The sequence below is a fragment of the Phymastichus coffea genome, unplaced genomic scaffold (assembly GCF_024137745.1).
Source record: "Phymastichus coffea isolate CEN01 unplaced genomic scaffold, Cenicafe_Pcof_1.1 PCOF00059, whole genome shotgun sequence".
NCBI classification, from domain to species: domain Eukaryota; kingdom Metazoa; phylum Arthropoda; class Insecta; order Hymenoptera; family Eulophidae; genus Phymastichus; species Phymastichus coffea.
The window spans coordinates 1,213,953-1,230,150 of record NW_026706870.1 but is presented as its reverse complement, the minus strand read 5'-3'; the positions used below and the strand labels follow the sequence as shown (position 1 = coordinate 1,230,150).

The following is a 16,198-nucleotide window of genomic DNA, read 5'->3' as shown; positions in this document are numbered from 1 at the left end:
TGGAAATGTGCAGATCTATAACATTTTACAAAAATCAAAATAGAAAGGAGACGGCTTTTTTTATTCATCGCAGTTGGCAGTGGGTTGAAATTTCGGAAAGTTTTTGGGGTGTATGGTTCTATCAAAGTCGATTCCAAAAATTTCTTCTCTGTGTCAACTTTGCTTTACATGGATTGGTGGCGATAATACCTGTAGTAATGTGCATTTCTCGTTTATTAACAATCATTTTATAATATTATTTTCATAAAAACAACAAGCTTTAATGGATATATTATATTATTTAGATAATTCGGTTGAAAAAAGAATGGGGAGTACATCTCGAAATAGTCACGGAAAATATTTTTGGTAATATGATATTTGCTGGTGTCCTCCTAAAGCTTATCACAAGCTGCCTTTACAATGAAACTGTAAATACGCTAATCAAAATTATTTATATATTATGCAATTCATGCATGGATGTCTTGTGTATTGCAGAGACAAAAGATATATGACAAAGTGAACGACCACTTCAGAGAAATTAACGACCCTAAGGAGGCCTATGTATTAGATAAGTCTGCTCAGCACGCGCGGAATTTCGTAATCAAATGCGCTTGTACGCAATTATCATTCTTAACTTATTTACATATTTGTATGTTATTGACCAAATTCGTAATACTATATATTTTTAGGTATATATTTAGCTACCGATGTAACTTTCTGCTTTATGCCTATAGGAAAAATGTTTTACAAATATTTTATGATGAACGGTGAATTTGCCAAAGTGTATCCATATTACACCGATTATAGCTTCATTGATGAGAACAAGCATTATGTGCCTATAATGCTTCACATAATTTTTGCGGTTCTTTATTATTTCATAGGGAATTTTATCTATGACAGTGGTTTCATAATTAGCATGAGGCATATATGTGGGATATTCGAAATTGTTAAGTAAGTCTATGCTTTCTGCGCAATTTGCACAAACTGTTGAATTCAAAATCAGCAGACATGCAAAAGTTTGTTACTACCATGAGCTCATTAATTTTATTTGATAATTTTTATATTATATAACTTTGAGGGTACGTTTGCAAGAAGCCTCTGCGGTTTTAGAGGAGTACGAGTTGAACATGCTGGATTATACAATTTCGAATATTAAAGCCTATGAGCACGTAACGAAAGCCATAAAATTACACAACGAAGTACTCGAGTAAATATAATTGCATAGTGACATGTCTGTGGAGATTCTAATGTAATCGATTAATTATGTTTTGTAGGATGGTGACATTGATAGAAAAAACATATAAAATCTGTTGGTTCACGGTACTTTTGGAGAATGCCTTTATCTTCAGTGGTGGAATATACATGGTTGAAAATTTTGACATATATTATATATCCTGCATAGTTGTACCATTATATCGATAATTTTGTTGTAGCTTTTGCTAAATATAAACAACCCATTCGATTTACTCAGATATGCTATCTTTTTTGTTGCGCTATTTATGCATTTTTCTATAATATTTGTACATGGCCAGATGCTTATCGACTCCAGTTCGTCTGTGTTCGATGCTTGGTAAGTTAGCAATGGAAAGTCCATACTCGATGTCATATAAAAATTACATGTAATTACGTTACTTTAGTTGGAGTTGTAAATGGTATCTCGCTTCTCCGAAGACGAGAAAATTGCTATTCATAATGATGTTACGAAGTTCCAGACCAGAAGTAATAACTGGTGGAGGTCTCTTTACCATATCAATGGAAACTTATGGCAAGGTTTGCATTGTTCATTATTTTCATTCAGTTATTGTGCAACGATGAATAAATATTACCTTGAATCATTATTTAAAGATGATGAAAGCTGGATTCTCGTATCTCTCTATATTCACAAGCCAGATGAATTTAAATTATTCAGTTGAACGTTAGGTGTGTGAAAGCAATTTTGTTGTCTTGATGAGAAAAGTTAGAGATTATCAACTTATATTTAATATTAGTATCTAAGGTATTCATTATAATTTTCGTACCTGTAGTTGTGACAGCTACAGTTGTAACTATCAAGGTTTCATTAAATAGACGTTTTAGTATTATTTCAGTCACATAAAATTCACGACACTGCAGAGATATGCTGTTAAAAGTTGAAAGAATTTCGACTAGAAGATGATACCATCTAACATTTATTCCATGTTAGAATATTAAAGCCAAGTTGTGAATGGATTAGTTCTTTAATAACATATATGTGTTTTACACGTAGAAGTAAACACTTTTCCCAAGTTTTTTTATCAAAATATTTATTATGATGAAAGTTATTAAGTTGAAAAAAAAATAGTGAAATATTTTCAAAAGCCATAATTCGAAAAGCGATAACAGGAACGGGGCTAATATTTTTTACATGCGCATACCTTAAACATTAACCCAATAAAGTTGGCAGGACATATTTTCGAGAGCTACGTTTGACTAATTGCCATGAATTGCATTAGAACAAAGAAAATTTTTGAACCACAACTCTATACGTTCTTGAAGGTGCTCTTTTCAATGGCCTTGGTTAAAAGTCTCTCAAAAAAAGTTTTACCATCGAAATGTCAAAAATAAAATATTTTTTCGGATTTTTCGGTTAAATTTTCTCAATATCGACTGTTTGTTCCTTAAATATTTTTTTATATGCCTGAAACCTCTCTAGATAGCAATCTCTATACCTGAATTAAAAATAAATAAAGATTTTCGAACATGAATTTTTTGATTGAACAGAATGGCGGCCCGAATGAAAAATTTTTTTTTGTAACTTCACAATTATTTTTTGGAAAACTATGAACTTTTATTAAAATTCCATAAAGTCAAAAATATCTTAGAATTAGTCAAGAAATACTTCAGAAGTTTTTCATAATCGTCGGAAGAAATTTTTGAATTTTCGAAAAGTATAAAAATTGCAAATTAAAATTTAGAAATTTGAAAAGACACCATTAAAACATGGTCTTTTTCATGGTTTTTGAAGGCAAACTACTCGATGCCAGTGGCGCTTCGGACCTATCTTCCAATAGGTTTACGTTTATTTTATTTAAATTTTTATTTTATTTTTATTTTATTTTATTTTATTTTTATTTTATTTTATTTTATTGTATTTTATTTCGTTTTTAAAATTGTTTACGGGCGGCGCTACGTAATTAGTGCCACTACATTAAGTTCGTTTTTCTTTTTCAAATAAATAGAATCGTCAGCTGTTCTATCATATCAACAGTTATATCATTACACTAATGTTCAACTGTTTTGTCAGTTCATCTGTGACATTTGAAAAGTTTGTTTACATTTATCAAAAATTGTTTTAAATAAATTAACTAGAGTTATTTTCAATTGCGTAGCCGCCCAATGAACTGACTAACTTATACTAAAGAGGGAAGAGAAGGGAAAATGCGTTGCCTGGGCTATGGCCGTAATAAGTTTTCATTTATAAACACAACGGTTTATTATTATTTGTCAGTGAAAAAAATCACCAAACCACCAGTTTCGGAGATAAAACACATAACAATTTTTTCAGTTTAGGCGCCGTAAACAGTATTTTACGTACAGAGCATGTTCAGCTTGAAAAGTTGTTCAATACAGCAGAGGAGGTTTCTCCGCCATATTAACTTATTATGGTCAAGAAGCATGGAGACTATTTACAAGTTGCAACCCTATTCCCCCCGTACAAAAATATTCTGAATCTCATTTACTGACCCCCCCCCCCCTTTCCTTGCCCTACGTAATTGACAGTGCTGACTTACTAGTGGGCCGTAAACAAATTGCCGATGGGTTGAAATCTACTGAATAATTTACGATTTTTTGTATTTCACGATCATACTTAACAAAATTCTAACATTAGTTAAAATAGTTTTATGATAATATACATAAATACGCACAAAATTACATATTTGCAATAATAAAAAAATACATTCGTATAAAATTCCTATAATATTTACAATGAACATTATAATTATAATTTAGATTGTTTTCGTAGAGAGACGGGCGAAGATAGCATGCAAAAGGCACAATGAAATTCACAGTGCAAAAAAACAGAAAGCCAAAAGTCTACGAAAACAATCTAAATTCTAATTATAATGTTTATTGTAAATATGATGTGAATTTTATAGTAATGTATTAATGATTGGGAGTATGTAATTTTCTACGTATTTATGTATATTATGTAATCATAAAACTATTTTATCTAATGCTAGAAATTTGTTAAGTATATGATCGTGAAATTCAAAAAATCGCAAATTATTCAGTAGATTTCAAGTCATTGGTAATTCTGAATTCATTTAAGGCTCACTAGTAAGATGGCGCTGTCAGTTACGTAGAGCAAGGGGCGTGGGGATGGTTGATTCGGTTCGTCACGATTTTACACATTGTGCTGACTCTCCTGTTAAAAATAGTCTCCATATCGGGAAGCTTGTCTTCAGCTGGAAAGTTATGCCCTCTATAATACAGTAGTAAAGTAGTAAGTAAAGCGCGAGCGTTCAAATCAATATTTTTCTTGAATAGACATAGTAGGCTAGCATAAATCGTAAAATGTAAATGGTCACTTGGGTGCTACGACGCAGCGGGTCATAAATGATGGCTCAAAAAAAAAATAAGGAAAGGGAAAACAACTTTTCTTAACAACTCTCAAGTCATCAAAATGTAATGGGTTTTCCGCCGAAAGCCCATTAAATTTTGTCACCGTTGCGGACAACTACACTACACGTGTGGATCATCAGCGAGGAGAGAAGAGAGGCCGAGGCTGAGAGCCAGGGAGATAGAAAACCAGCCTCCTAATTTGCCAACGCCCAGAAAAAGGGACGTCCTTTTCTCTCCCACGCACGCGCGAATGGCAGTGAGCAGCATCAAGCGGAGCTTAGACGTCGCATCGCGTGTGGAGACTCGATTTCGTTACCGAGCCGTCTAGTTTGCCCTTTTTTTAACTGTATCATGTAAAATATATAGAGGCTTTACGGGTAGTTAAGTCCTCTTTTAAAATAAAGTTTTGTCTTTTTCCTTTTCCCAAGTTACCTGAACCGCGTTAATTTCCATTTGAATTCGCTTCGTTTCGTTTCGTTTTAATGGCCGTGGGTACCTGAGGACTCCGATGCGCCACAATTCAAAATTTGAATTCGCGTGAGTTGCGCGCGCAAACCAAAGGCGCAAATAAAGTCCAAGATATTACAATAGTAACCGCCGTCGCTGTATCAAAATTGTTAAGAGGGCGAAACGCCAAACATATATTTGTTTTAAAAATTCAATTTCAGATACATTATTAATTTTATTAAATATTTATCAAAAAATTTTTCAATTATATTTTTCCTATTGTAAAAATATATATATTTTTTAAATTCTATTATAAAATTGTTGCAATGAAATTGTCTATAATTATTAAAGTAATTTTCACCTTAACTCGTTAGAGGTTGAAAGTCCACCAAAACAGAAAAATTGTCAACACGTTTTGAAAGGGAATCCTCGGCTGCTACGCGGCTTCGGACGCTCCACAGCCCCTTTTTTTTATTAATACTATTATTTAATACTATTATTTATACCTTTTAAATAAAACATTCTAGAATATTATCTTTTTTTTTAATTTGATGAAAATTATAGGATTTATTTAAGATTTAATACAAATTTCTATATAATCAACAATTTACATGATGATAATTTTCATATCATGAATAAAAATACATAACTGTTCGTTTTTCTCTGTTAAAATATAACAGAAAATGCAGCAAACTCAAAAGTAGTGCAATCTCTTCCTGTAATTTCTTAGAAATTTTTACGAAACCTGCTTTGTATAATCTTCTAGTGTCTCAAGCTTCACAGCTGTCTGAAATTTCTCTAACAAGACAGGTACTTCATCATTTGTAGCGTATGACAACCATTTCGCCTAAAAGTCTTTTGTGGGGTTTTTCCGTTATCTCCTTATTGACATCGTTCTACTTTTTGTTTATAATAAAATTAATTATATAGAAAATAAATATTAGCGGATAGAGAGTTGTATAGTTTATAACAAATTATTTCTCACCTGTCTCAAATCGCTAGGTCATCGTCATCATCAGTATCCTTCGACACAACATTACTAGTTTTGTTATTATTATCAGGATCCAAATGTCTAACGAGTCGTCTGAATTTTTTGGTATACAACTATTTTTGTTATAAAAGGGTTGTAGGTTATTCTCTGGAAAGTCATGATCCTGATTTTCATTAGCTTCATATTCTTTTATATTGCATCGTTCTTTCAGTTTCTTGACTTGTTTTTCCAAAGAATTTAATTCCAAATCAATCTCGCTAATAAGACTTTCTATCGGTGATTTTTCACTGATTATACTTATCTCATTATGTTTCGCTTCATCGTCTTTGATAAGTTCTTGCTGGACGTCATCTTCGATGTACCTAGGCACTTGTTTATTAGAATGGAGATTTTCAATTTGCATCAACTTCGCATGTAGCTGTGATATATGGCCGCTTGAACTGACATTTTCTCCGTCTGAACGACGTGCTCCCTGCAGCTTGTCGGTGTTTTTACACAATTCTGCTACAGTGTCGATGAGTAATAGTTCAAAGAAATTTTCTGCTTCTTTAGCCATTTTTAAAATTAATAAAAGCTCATACATGTTTAGTGCAGGATTGCAAAGTGACTAAGTTCAGAGATTTAGCTCGAATTTCCTCTTAGTGACTAAGCATTGAACCCGATGCACTTTCAACGCCAAGCTGAGAAGAGGTAGAGGGCATTGTCGCGTGATCTGATTGGTAAAAAGGTAGTTACCTAGATTACCATCATGTGGCAGTATGCATGCGTACGTACCCATATATTTTGAATATATAATTAGAGTGCGTATATATAATATTATTCAGCAGCTCATATGTTCAGCAAATTTGTGCTAATAAATATCTCGAGTCGTTTTACATCTATTTTATGTTCATTAGTTGAGTAAATAAAAAATAAATAAGACGTCTTGTAAGCATAAAAAAAGAAAAGAGTGCAAAATGAAAACTATGTAATGTCCACATTTCAGTCAACGGCCGAACCTTAAAATAATATAATAAATAATTTTAATGCTCTTCATTTACATTTATTCTTAGAACATATGAATTTATTAAATATCTGTTATACAGTTTTCTTTTGTCTATAAAGAAGACAAAAGACTTTTTACAAGCTTCTGAGTATATGTTCTCTTTATACATTTCATTAAAAATATCTCATAATAAAACCTTAAATTTGATTGGAAATTATTTTATTGTCTCACAATCTATACCATTAAGACCAGCGGCAGGCTTTTTTTCTTCAAGAGCTGTATTGAATTCAGCAAAATCAAATGGCGTGTAAAAAAAAATCTGTTATCTACACATGCAGATATATACTCTGAATTATAAGAGGAAAGGTAGGATATTCTATTAAGAGTATTATGGATCCTGACTTTATCATAATTTTTTGTATCATTAGTTGATTGAATATTAGTCCATTCATCTTTGAAAATTTTACATTTATTACAAATATACGTTGGATTTATATGGAAATTTATTAACTTAGCAAACGTTATAATAAATTTTATAATAAATCTTTCTAATAAATTTCAAAATAAATTTTCGAAACTTTCTTTTTTTATATCAAAATGTTTTTACAAATAAACAATTGATTTTATTATAAGCAATACGATCTAAAACTATTTTGCTAAGATGCCATTTTTTATATTCCTTATACTCATCCATTTCTCATTTCTAAACCCACCAAGGTACTGAATTTTTGTGCTTTTGTAGGTCAGCACTTTTTTTAATTGAAGTACTTTCTTTTAAATAGCTTGTAACTATATCAGTGAATAATTCATATTTAATATCCACCGAAAAATTTATAAAATCGTTTATTTATACTACAGGCATTTCAAAACAATATACGAAGGGATTTATATTGTTATTTAGAGAATTTTGTATAACCATTATCTAAAGTTATGTTTGTTTATTTACAAGAAAAAATGATTGTTTGTTTCTTTTTTCCACTCACTTATGCTTTTTTTTTACTGATTTATCATTAAACTTCCACATTGTTAATTTATTTTTAATTCTTGTTAATTTATATTTGAGGTCAGAATTGAGTATAGGATGTATTTTTTTATATATTGTATAAAATTGTCTTTAAATATGTAAAAAATTTTTAAACTCTTTACTTGTTGGATGTAAGTACGAATGTTTCATAAATTCAACAAACTGTAAATTGAGAAATTTCAAATTGGTTGTTATAAAATAATTTTGCTCTTAAACTTAAATCATCTTCAATTATTTTGATTTATTTTAAGTATTTAGGATCGGAAAACCTTGTCTTTTTAGAATCCAGGTAGACTTCGTTCAGTTTTTTTCCATTTATCGGTTATATTGTAGAACTTGCTGTCGAACAGTTAGTGTTCGGGTTAAGCCTTGATCTCTTGAAAGCGGTATATTTGTTTTCCTTATCCCTTGGCCGAAAGTGCCTATTTCCCGGCCTGATTTCGCTCCGGGAAGAGGGACTTTTGCGGCCTGTTTGGGAAAAGCGGCGCTGATTGGCTGTTTGGGAAACGCGGCGCTGATTGGCTAAAATGCTTTTTTCTATCCAAGCGCGGAAAGGTTTCGGAAAGAGTGTCCTTTGCGGCGTTTTTAAAAAATGTAGACCCCTGATAGGCAAAATTAGAGTTTTGACCGAAAGGCTAAGAAAAGAGCGCTTTTTACGGCGTCTGTAAAAATGCGGGGGTTGGCTGAAAGATTTCGCCAACGGATCCGCACCATACAAGCAATTTTTCAAGAAACCACCAGTGAAACTTGTATTTAACAGGCCAGCTACAACATCACCACCGAGTAAGAGGAGAGCACTAGACAATATTGAGAATGTCGTAAGAAAAAACGAATGTGTGAATGGAAAAACGATTCCCGCGCAACATGTTACGTTCGAAAACTGTACTTTCAACAACTGTATTTTTCATTTACTTGATAACAAAATCAATAAAGAAAATTGAATAAAATATACTTACTTGTAGCTTTATTGAATAAAATACTTTTGTTTTTCATACCCGCCCTGACCAGTAAAACCCCGGCTTCGCCACGTTTTTACAAAAGTCAGGCGGGCATGGAGACACCTAACCGTACTGCAGCTAGACCAGCTTAACATGATTTAAGCGGAAAGTAAAAAGCACGCGCAGCTACATGGAAAGAATTTCATGTTGAAATGACTAAAATAGCTTAGTAAAAATTTCAGTGACGCCCAGTAAAATTTTCAATCATAAAGTATGACGACTTGGGGTTTCCCCGGATTTTCCCCAAATGTTTTTTCTGTACGCTATAGAGCAGCGGCATTAGACGCGCGACGCGCATGCGCAGGTGTCATTCCCGCACACTCGGTTAGCCTCTAAAAGTTTAGGTATTTCAACTTTACAGAACGATCACCATAATTTTTACTCTCTCCGTGTACACGACACTTTCGGCCAGGGATAAGGAAAAATAGTATACGACACACGGCCAGATAGTTGGGTGCCCAGGCGTGCGTAATATGACGGGCTCGCCTTCGGCTCGCCCGTCACTTACGCACGCCCCGGAAATCCAACTTTCTGGCCTAGTGTCGTAATGTACTATTTATGCAACATTTTGGGTGTGTGCAGTTGAGGAATCAATGTTACCATTAATTTTACTTGATATTGCATTTTCCGATGCATCACACATTTGTATATCTGTAGGTGTAGTTTCTTTTTGTTCTGTGTCGACTTCATCATTGTGAATTGTTGTATGTTTGGACAATTTTGCAATTTATGGCCTTCTTTACGCGAGTAGTGCGTCATTTGGAAGAGTCCGGCATATATATATAGTATTCAGACTTATCCTATTCATTTTGAAAATAGGGAGAACTATACTGATATCTTCTTAATCAAACTATACTTGTCTTCTTGAATTAAACACATGTTGATACTCTGTTTTCTAAAAATTTATTTCCAAAATTATAACTGGAGACTTCTTGTTGATATGTAATTTTTCAAGGCAAAATTATAAAACGTTGTTAGGAATAACTGGAACAACGTTTAAGAAAATTTGTATAAATGAATACCATAATACGTAAAATCACATACCAAAATGGTATAAATAATTGAGTGAATGCAGTGTATATTCAGGAGAAAATAAAACAGATTCGATTAGAACTAGCTTTACTCTTGAATTGTTATATTTTAATTGTACAGCTATAGATGTATTCCTATTTTAGTTGTTTACCACACATAAATTAAAATTTTACAATATACACTGAATCATATCTAAATTATTGTTTACAATTCAAGTGGCCTGGGTACATGATCCTTCTAAAATATTTAAATAAAACGTAATTAAAACTTTCGTTGCCAGTGAAAATCAAAATTTCATAAGATGGGGTTATAACTGCGTTGTGCGAAGTTTAAAGCACTGTATGCCGCTTTTATGTGCTTCCAGTTTCATTCGACTAATACCATTGTATTTGTATAAACTCTGAAAGATGGAAGTGTGCAGATGCATACAAATTTATAAAAATCAGTATGGAAACGAGGCAACGTTTTTCCAACATCGCAGTTGGCAGTGGGTTGAAATTTTGGAAAGTTTTTGGGGTGTATGGTTCCATCAGAGTCGATTCAAAAAATGTTTTCTCCGTGTCAACTTTCTTTTACAAGGGTTTGGAGTGTTAATACCTATAGTAATATCCATTTCTTGTGAATCAACGATAATTTTGTAATATTACTTTGATAAAAATATCAAGCATTAATGGATATGATATATTATTTAGCTGATTAGGATGAAAAAAGAATGGGGAGTGCATCTCGATATAGTCACGGAAAATATTTCTGCTATTATAATAATTACTGCTTGCTTCGCAAAGCTTACCACATGCTGTTTTTACAATCAAATTGTAAGTGCGTTAAACCAAATATATATAACATTTTTCTTGAGAAGATTTGACAGAGACTTATGTATTACAGAGACAAAGGATATACGACAAAGTGAATAATCACTTCAGAGAAATAAGCAACGCACACGAGGTTCACATATTGGGCAAGTCTGCTAAGTATACAACTAAATTCTGCATTAGGGTCCTTTGTAAGCAATCATCTATCTGTACTTATTTAAATATTTACCGAATTCGTAATACTATATTTTTTAGGCATATATTTAGTTAACGGACTAAATTTCTGCGCCTTACCCATAGGAAAAATGTTTTTCAATTACTTAATAATGAACGGTGAACTTGCCATAGTATATCCACATTACACCGATTATAGCTTCATTGATGAGAACAAGTATTATGTGCCTATAATGATTCATTTCATTTCTAGTTCTATTTATTATTTCATAGGATCTACTATTTATGACTTTGGTTTCATAATTAGCATGAGGCATATATGTGGGATATTCGAAATTGTTAAGTAAGTCTATGCTTTCTGCGCAATCTGCATAAACTGTTGAATTACTAATTCAGTGGATATGTGAAAGTTTGTTAATATAATGAGCTAATTGAATTTATTTGATAATTTTTATATCATATAATTTTGAGGATACGTTTGCAAGAAGCCTCTGCGGTTTTAGAGGAGTACGAGTTGAACTTGCTGGATTATACAATTTCGAATATTAAAGCCTACGAACACGTAGCGAAAGCTATAAAATTACACAACGAAGTACTCGAGTAATTATAATTGCATAGTGACATGTCTGTGGAAATTTTGAATTATTCGATCAATGATGTTTTATAGAATGGTGCCACTGATGGAAAAAACTTATAAGATTTGTTGGTTCACGATACTTTTGGCGAATGCCTTTATCTTCAATGGTGGAATATACTTGGTTGAAAATTTTGAAATATATTATATATCCTGCATAGTTGTACCATTATATCGATAATTTTGTTTTAGGTTATACTAAATTTATCAAACCCATTCGTTTTGATCAGATATGCTACTATTTTTGCTGCGTTATTCATACATTTTTATGTAATATTTGTACATGGCCAGATGATTATCGACTCCAGTTCGTCTGTGTTCGATGCTTGGTAAGTTAGCAATGGAAAGTCCATACTCGATGTCATATAAAAATTACATGTAATTACGTTACTTTAGTTGGAGTTGTAAATGGTATCTCGCTTCTCCGAAGACGAGAAAATTGCTATTCATAATGATGTTACGAAGTTCCAGACCAGAAGTAATAACTGGTGGAGGTCTCTTTACCATATCAATGGAAACTTATGGCAAGGTTTGCATTGTTCATGATTTTCATTCAATTATTGTACAATAATGAATAAATATTACCTTAAATTATAATTTGAAGATGATGAAAGCTGGATTCTCGTATCTCTCTATATTCACAAGCCAGATGAATCTGAATTATTCAGTTGAACGTTAGGTGCATTGTAGCAATTTTGTTGTCTTGATAAGAAAAGCTAGATATTTAAAACTTAATTTTAATGCTCTTCATTTACATTTATTCTTAGAACATGTGAATTTATTAAATATCTTTTATACAGTTTAGCTTCGAGTAGACATTACAAATTAAGAAAATAATGAATTAATAAATCATTTCATAAAATAAAATAGTAAGTTAATTTTATTTTATCCAGTAATAAATTTAAAAACATTTTTGAAATTAATTTTATGCATAGAAAAATAACCTGAAAAGTGTAATGAATGAATCTATAAAAGATGAAAGTTATGTTGCTAAAAGTGAAAATTTTGAAATATAGTTTTTAAACGAGCTGAAACTCAAAACTTATTGTGAATATCAGTATTTTTGTTAATAAAAAAGGTTATTTGATTTATTTAGAAACTGGAGAAAGAAAAGCGAACTTGGTACACTGCCCGTTATCTGCAACTTAGTTACACTAATAAAGATCTACTACGGTATTAGGTTTGAAATAATAATTAAATATACGAATATCAAATTTGATTTTTATTTGTCAATTAATATCGACAGATTAAGAATGTCGAAGCATAGAACTATTTTTTAAATACAGTGTATTTCATAATAGTTTTAATTTGATTGAAGCATGAAATTGAATATTAATACAAAAGAAAGGTAAGCGCACGTAGTGCGCTTGACGACACTTGTGACATAAAAAAATAAAAAATGAACGCGCAAAGCGCGTTAAATACCACTATATATAGTAAACTTCAAAAACTGACTAGTTACCGACATTGCAATTGGTTGATGCATGAAAAAGTGCAAAAGTTCAAATCGTAATGTTTTGACACAATTGCGTTGATTTGAACACGAAGTACGGAGACTTCAGATTAAAGTAATAAATATAATTTCTTTAAAATTACAGGAAGTTTTTCAAAACTGATGAGAATAGAACTCAATGCTATTGATTAAATTAGAAATTAAAAAGTAGGTAGCAGTTTGCATCATTAGAAAATAAAAAATCACTCGTTCAATTTAAATTTAAATATCTAAAATTATCGATAGTATTGTATTCCAGTTTATAAAATTGTTTAATATATTAACATTTACGGAATGCTTCTAATATTATGAGTAGTTTCCATGTTGAACTCAAAATACAACCGAAAGATTAAAAAAAAAAGAATGGAACGCATGATGTGTACCATCGAACAATAAAACTTAAAATGAAAACTATAGAACTCGAGTTTACAAAAAAAGGGCAATTATTTATTCATCATCTCATATGCAAACGTACATATCTGACAGAATCAATGAACGGTCAGTCTGTAGACTAAGATTTTATACATTTTTGCCTATCAAGTGCTTTGAATTTTTATCATCGCTATACTCTTGCTTGTGTGTGACGTGTATACCACGGTAACGTCAACTTTTTGAATTTCGAACCTCGCAGTTATTGATTTTAAACAATAAATTGCAAGGTTCATCGTTAAGAAAACAAATGTATACGCAGAAGAAAAAAATGCTATCTAATAAAATTTTACAAGAGAATAAGCCAATAGATAAAATACGGGAGTATTTAAATATTAAATTAATCGTTTTATAATTCTACTATTAAGATTAGATAGTAATTGAATTGCGTGTGTTTTCTTCTAGTTGTATTAACCAAAGCGCTGCTTCCACAAGTCTGCGAAAGTGGTTCTGGAAGAATAATGCCAATGTAAAATCACCTGCATTTCATAATGCTCGGTCACGAAATGTCGTCAATTAATAAGTAACTTACTTGCGACATTGACAAACACCACTGTTGCATCTGCCGCCAGCCTTCCCCATGCTCAAGCAGTTTGCTGCACATGCTCCGTTATTGACTTTGCCGCCAAAGCCTTTGACACTGATTTCGGGACTAAGCAGATCGCAAGTAATTCTTCGTTGGCGGATACCTTTGTTGTCTCCGTATTCCGTCTCTTCGAAGTCTGCAATCATACCAATCGAAGAATAAAGTTTGAGACTTTGAAAAAGTTGTTTCGGAATGAAAAGATGAAAGTTAATCTCACCGCTGAGAGGAACGGAATAAACAGCGTTCACCAGCAAAAGAATTGAGACAACGGCCGAGTAGAATTTCATGGTTTTGATCCTGAATTATTGATAGTGTAGACTTGTACGTTTGTATCAGACTGGAGTAGAGAATCTCAATGCGTTGAGCTTTATATATATCCATGCAGAACGCGATCACTGCCAGCATTTGCATAGGCAATACTTGTTGCAGTTATACAGGGGATTTACTGGTCCGCCTTTGTGTACGATGCAAGTGATTCCCCACAAGTCGAGCGCCTGTGAATCACTGATCTCCCGACTTTCCTCGTTTATTGCTCTGTTTTTTTATTCTTTTTTTATATTCTTTCTCGCTTGCGCCTGACTTGCGAAACTCTCAACGTGACGATATTGTATGTCATGCAAGTACATTTATCTATCCGTGAATTATCCGCAATCATTTGTCGATTACAAGCTTTCAGAGTAAATACCAATTGCGTTAGAACGACAGTGAATGATGGAGAGTAACTGTATAGAGCTCCGTTCAAGCCCGTATCTCAGTCTATTACAAATTGCTCAAACAATGTAAGTTCGTATTATCTAAATACTGCAGAATTTTATCCGAAACGAGATGGCGAGGGCATACAATCCTTCTCCTTTCCTATTATTGGCTGTATGAAACAGCCCAGAATAACCTAACAGTAGATTGGTACAGTAAATGTACTCATCTGCTAAAGTGCTTTAATGGATGAAAATGACAAAATACAAAAGGCGTGCAGCCAAAAGTAATATAACCATGTCGATATTTTGCCATATATTGTCATGATCGGTACATGCAAAATCACTTTCAATGTTATAAATAATTCAAAAGAAGAAGTAATCATAATTTGATAAAACGGATGTTAAGTATAAGTAATTACTGTAACCCTGTACTATTTTCAAAGTGTCTAATAAACCTAATAAATAGGGGTAAATGCACCAACAAGCTCTTTTTAACATTTTCTCAAATGATCCATGTACAGGGTGGGCCATTTTAATCGATCCACTCAAATATCTTCGCAAAAAATAATCGGTAAAAAAATGGTTCATATAAATGTTATCGCGGACGAAGGGAGCCGTCTAACTGTAAAGCTTTGACCTTGAACTTTACTTTCAAGGTCATTTGGACGTCAGAGTTTTTTTTCAATGAGAACCCCTATTTTTGACACTGGATTTAGAAAAAGCGGGAACAGTACGTGCATTTCTAAACCAAAATTATAATGAGAGGAGGATAGTTCAAGGAGGTCCAGTTAACTGGCCTCCAAACTCTCCTGATATAACATTTCCTGACTTCTACTTGTGGAGCTACATAAAGAATGTTGGTTTTGCATAAAAGCCAAGAACGAGAGAAGACTAGATGGACCGGATTCTTGTGCAACAATTCCACGAGAGATCTTGCTCAGAACAGTACAACATTTTCAAAGGTGCATAAATCTGTGTCTTGAAGCTGATGAAGGACACTTTGAACATCGAATGTAATATGATAAGAGTGAGAGGCTACGGGACTCACGTTGAATTTTTTCTCAGTCGTTATCACATTGAATTATTGGGTTATTGGCTTCTTAGTTATTGGGTTTTGGATTTTTTGGATTCTTATGTTATTGGATTGTTGGATTATTCGGTTCTTAAGTTATTGAGGTTCTTAGTTATTGATTATTGGTTTTCAAACAACCAAGCTAGATGCTTATAGAAGCACGTGTCAATATAAAGTCTGAAGGCTATATACTCGTATACTTGAAGATACAAAACTCAGACTTGATATCAGCATCCGTATATTATCGTTGTTAAAGTTTATACAAGC

The 16,198-nt window shown here is 32.5% G+C and overlaps 2 protein-coding genes across 2 annotated transcripts; one reads left to right on the top strand and one right to left on the bottom strand.

Moving 5' to 3' along the window:
- The first annotated feature begins 11,483 nt into the window (after positions 1 to 11,483).
- Positions 11,484 to 12,391, top strand: LOC131666561 (odorant receptor 49a-like). The gene is made up of 5 exons (XM_058939344.1): positions 11,484 to 11,615; positions 11,691 to 11,781; positions 11,850 to 11,986; positions 12,054 to 12,186; positions 12,262 to 12,391. The coding sequence occupies exons 2-5, from the start codon at positions 11,692 to 11,694 to the stop codon at positions 12,334 to 12,336; spliced, it is 435 nt and encodes a 144-aa protein (XP_058795327.1). The 5' UTR covers positions 11,484 to 11,615; position 11,691; the 3' UTR covers positions 12,337 to 12,391.
- A 527-nt stretch (positions 12,392 to 12,918) lies between these two features.
- On the bottom strand, positions 12,919 to 14,518 carry LOC131666565 (defensin). The gene is made up of 3 exons (XM_058939349.1): positions 14,382 to 14,518; positions 14,111 to 14,300; positions 12,919 to 14,028 (listed from the first exon to the last, which is right to left on the bottom strand). Exons 1-3 carry the CDS (start codon positions 14,449 to 14,451, stop codon positions 13,989 to 13,991), a joined length of 300 nt encoding a protein of 99 aa, XP_058795332.1. The 5' UTR covers positions 14,452 to 14,518; the 3' UTR covers positions 12,919 to 13,988.
- Positions 14,519 to 16,198: the final 1,680 nt, after the last annotated feature.

Excerpts from the sequence above, each read along its gene's own strand:
- LOC131666561 (XM_058939344.1), top strand. The coding sequence starts at position 11,692 with ATGGTGCCACTGATGGAAAAAACTTATAAGATTTGTTGGTTCACGATA. Across the intron at positions 11,987-12,053 it reads TCGTCTGTGTTCGATGCTTG|TTGGAGTTGTAAATGGTATC; the intron begins GTAAGTTAGCAA and ends ACGTTACTTTAG. Across the intron at positions 12,187-12,261 it reads CAATGGAAACTTATGGCAAG|ATGATGAAAGCTGGATTCTC; the intron begins GTTTGCATTGTT and ends TATAATTTGAAG.
- LOC131666565 (XM_058939349.1), bottom strand. The coding sequence starts at position 14,451 with ATGAAATTCTACTCGGCCGTTGTCTCAATTCTTTTGCTGGTGAACGCT. Across the intron at positions 14,301-14,381 it reads TTATTCCGTTCCTCTCAGCG|ACTTCGAAGAGACGGAATAC; the intron begins GTGAGATTAACT and ends GTATGATTGCAG. Across the intron at positions 14,029-14,110 it reads GGTGTTTGTCAATGTCGCAA|AACCACTTTCGCAGACTTGT; the intron begins GTAAGTTACTTA and ends TTATTCTTCCAG.